The 4,147-nt window shown below is 38.0% G+C and overlaps 1 protein-coding gene across 4 annotated transcripts in view; it reads right to left on the reverse strand.

Moving 5' to 3' along the window:
* epb41l5 (erythrocyte membrane protein band 4.1 like 5) overlaps positions 1-4,147 on the reverse strand; it is a gene marked incomplete at its 5' end in the record, with an annotated part of 34,451 nt that overhangs the window by 10,649 nt on the left and 19,655 nt on the right. For all 4 annotated transcript variants that reach the window (XM_014021744.1, XM_014021743.1, XM_014021742.1 and 1 more), the window contains 1 exon segment: positions 3,888-4,006. In XM_014021744.1, the coding sequence (XP_013877198.1) occupies positions 3,888-4,006 (119 nt within the window).

Below are 4,147 nucleotides of genomic sequence, written 5' to 3' on the forward strand. Positions count from 1 at the left end.
GACTTTAACTTTTACCAAAGTAATGTTTTGGTAAGATACTTGTACTTTTACTCAAGTATCACTTTGCGGTACTTTATACAACATTGGAATTTGGGGAGCTAAATATTTGAGTTAGTGCTTTAGGGTTAACGCAACTTTTAGATTAATGCTGCCCACCACTACATGCGGATTTTATTCTGAAATCAGAAATTTCAAAAAGACGACAGTGATGCAGTTTCAGCTGTTTGGAGTCMGTCTTCCACAGAATGAATTATTTYGCTTCCACTTCCACATTTATCACTGGATTTATCGCGCAATCTCGCATTTCCTGCACACSCTTCTTGGACCTCCTCTGTGCGCCGCAGCGGAGTGGACGGTGTATAAATAGGGGCACAAACAAACGACGGCGAACTGTGCCACGCAGCGGAACCGCATCTAGTGTAACTTTGAGGTTAGGTAACACTTTTAAAGAATTAAGATTGTTTCTGTTCCGTGGCTTATATTTTTTTTTCCACACTTTTAAACAAACTGGTGACAGATTTCAGCCCTCTTGTCCAACTCCCTTTTAAAACAGAAGCTGTTTATGAAATTTAAAATTATATCACTTGTACAACAAATACTTTATTAAAGATCTGAGTTCATCTAAGGCAGCAGTGGTTAGTTACGGATTACAATATAAAAAATTATTAAAAGAAAATTCTTCACATCGTCATTTCTCCTTCAGCTGCTCACTATACTGTCATTATCAGATACAAGGGCTGAGCACAAAGAGCACAGAAGCAGCCAAAGTTCAAATAAAACATTTGAAGGGGCTTCAGAAAGCCTGCAGAACCACTGAGCAAGATTATAAGACAATATGGCTCCCTGGAAGCAACGTTTCAAACTCGTGCACAGTACTGTATGTTTGTCTTGAAGAGTCAAGAGCTAAATGAAATTCCTGCACTGATACCATCTTCCTGCAGTCCGCCAGCTTCATCCTAAGGATGGAGGAGAAGGTCAAATACTTTTCCTCTTTGGGGGGAAAAAGGAGGAATGTTTAGAAGTTATGAAAATTAAAGGGAAAAAAGGGAGGAAGTTTAGACTTCCTCCTGTTCAAAGAAAACGAGATAAGTGATGGACGGAGAGATGGAGAGGAGAAAAGTTTGAAGAAAGCAATGTTTCACATAATAAAGCACAAGTAGTCAAATCAAGTAAGTTCCTTCACAAAAACATAAAAAAAACTTTTTAAGGAAAAAGTTAAACCAATTCAGAGTCACTCCCGTGTATCAGCAGGCTAACAAAGTCATCAGGACAGGCAGGGAGGGAGTTGTTGGTCGGACGTGTTCAGATCCTTGTACTGAGCTTTGAAGAGAGAGGGGGCGGGGTGGATGGACAGCTGAATGGATGGAGGAAGGTGGACACCTGAGGAAAACATGGTGGGGAAATAGTGAAGGACAAGGAGAAGGGAACAAATACATAAAAACATGGGAGTGAATGTGTGTGTGAGTAAAACTAAAATCAATACTAGAAAAGAGGGGGAAAAAGAGGTGGATTGTTTAACATGGGAGCAAAAAAGATGGAGGAAAAGACAAGCATGAGCCTGAAAATTATAATAATAATAATAATAATAAAGAAAGAAAGCATTAAAGAAAAGGGTTTATGTGCAGAAATGATCTAGCCCTATCTATTGAGTCATTGTTATGCAATGTATTATTTTAAATCAGGTTATTAAAATCAACTGAGCTCCTTCACAGAAATTACAAGCAAATGTATTGTTAAAGCTGTCTTTTCTTTTCCTTTTTCTGCAAAAGTTCTGTTTTATTAGCATAACTTTTCTACTCTTATGATTAGGGCTGCCAAGATAGATCAATTAATCGACGACTAATCGATTATTAAAATAAACGATGACTAATTTAATAAATAGTTTTCTTTTTTTTTTTGTTCTTTGTTTTTCTCTCCAAACTGCTTTGACATCTTCCACTGCCACATCTGCCTTTCTGTCCTTGACACACATGCACAGTAGTGGTAACTGGGGTAGGCCGTGGACGCCACAAGACATTACACAGACAGGCTCTGGTATCATGGCTACTCGGCAACAGAGCTCAAAGTGTGGGAACTTTTTAAGAAAATTAAAGAGAAACCTGTGCAATATCTGCAGAGCAGAACTTACCTTCCACAGCAATTATTTTTAGTTAGCATATAGCTAAAATCTAATGATGGTTATACAATAGCAGCTGCATTCTGACGTAATAAGCTCTATGTTTTATATTCAATTAACATATGATCTGATTAGTCGACTAATCCAATAAATAATCGGTGATTAATCGATTATWAAAATAATCGTTTGTGGCAGCCCTACTTATGATACAAATCTGTTATCTTCTTTAGCTAACTGTGTGCTAATTTCATTCATTTTACCTGGAGATTAAGGCCAGAAATATGGCAGAAAAATGTATCACGATAGAGGCTTTTCATATCGATAATTATTGATTGGTTTTTTGTTTTACATAAAGACCAGGAGAAAAAAGGTTGATGGTGATGTAACTTTTTCTCCTTTATCCGCAACTTCATCTTGAGCTGTTACACTCATTCTCCTTTCACTCCATGTCATTTTTTTAAGCAGTTATGAGTCACAGCAGCGAAACATGAAACTGATGCTAACGCAACTCAACAGGTTGTTTCTATCTTACCAAAGAGTGAGTGAGTTTGACGCTTGGCTTTAGCCACTGGTTAGCTTCAGAAGCTAATGTTGTTTCAGGTGCGTAACTCCGCCCATAAGTGAATTTCGTAAATTTTATAAAGCCAGAGGAAGACACAAAGAATAAACTCTGCTGGCTTGGATAGAAGAGGTGGGTAGCGATTTTGAAGCTGCAGACTTGAGTCGTCACAATCTCTGGTCCCGATATGTCCGTAACTTCTTTTTTCCATACGCAAATTTTGTAAACTTCCGTAAGTTATATTATCTACGTTCTATCAAACATCTTTTCTATTGATAATTAAGTTTCTGTCGTTAGATACATCATCGTTTTATCACCCAGCCCTACCAGAGATATTATTATTATTTTTTTGTATATAAATTAATTTTTAGTATTATGCAGAGGAGAAGCTGGACAGGATGCACATTAGAAGACACCTACACTCTAGAAGACACCAAAAAATAAAAATAGACAAGAAGCTGAAATCATATCACATCTATTATTCATGCTACTAAAAACAAGATTCCCACACGGCACCCCAAAATCACGACACTACCTCCTCCACCGATTCGGTTGGCGTTTCATGCTGATTAAAAAGTAGACAAACAGCCAATCACAACGAGCCGTTCTGTCCGCTGCGAGAAAATATTTCCCCAAAAGTCAAATCACAAAGCTTTGCCACYGCACAGCGATTGATTGGTTAAAGCTAAAGCCTTTTCAAGGTTCAGCGTTTGGTTGTACCTACCCAGCAGTCCAGACCATTTGTCCTCAGTACATGTTAATACTGGAACAAACAAGGAAACATTGTAGGCTTAATATAGTAGAATACACATGCTTATTAAAATGTGCTGCATGTGCATAAAACTTTAAATGATGAGTTGTATTTGTAGACACAACCATAAATATGCACACTTCATCCTTCCTTCTGTTGTCCTTTCGCCAGTCGCAGCAATACTGGGTCAGTGGATAAGCCAGGCTAAGCCACTCACACAGCTTACAGCATGAAAAACACACCTTACTATAACCTTACTATCCACCCACTGCTTTCAGCACTCAGCAGGCACCAGAAAGCTCGGTCCAACTTTTCCTAATCTGATTTTGTTTACTTGGCTTTAGCTGAAAGTGAGCAGTTCAGATTTTCTTCAAATATGGTTTACAGCTTTTATATGCATGACTGAAACAATAAAACTACGTTTGCTGACAAATTAAAAAAAAAAAAAAAAAGGCACCGACCCTCTTTTTTCTCCTCCTGGACTCCTGGGTAGAGCCTCGATTTCCATTGGTCCACAGGCTGAAGACACAACTGGACTGACCACAGGGATGCCGGACCAGGCCCCTTTATTTAAAGAMACCTGAAGGAAGAGGAAAAAATAAATATGTTTAAGAAATTAAATTATATATAAGGGGTGCAACGATACAGAAAATTCACAATTCGTTTCGATACTTTAGTCTCACGGTTCAATATTTTTTCGATACAAAAAAGAGAAATATCC

The sequence above is a fragment of the Austrofundulus limnaeus genome, unplaced genomic scaffold (genome assembly GCF_001266775.1).
Source record: "Austrofundulus limnaeus strain Quisiro unplaced genomic scaffold, Austrofundulus_limnaeus-1.0 Scaffold303, whole genome shotgun sequence".
Taxonomy (NCBI): Eukaryota; Metazoa; Chordata; class Actinopteri; order Cyprinodontiformes; family Rivulidae; genus Austrofundulus; species Austrofundulus limnaeus.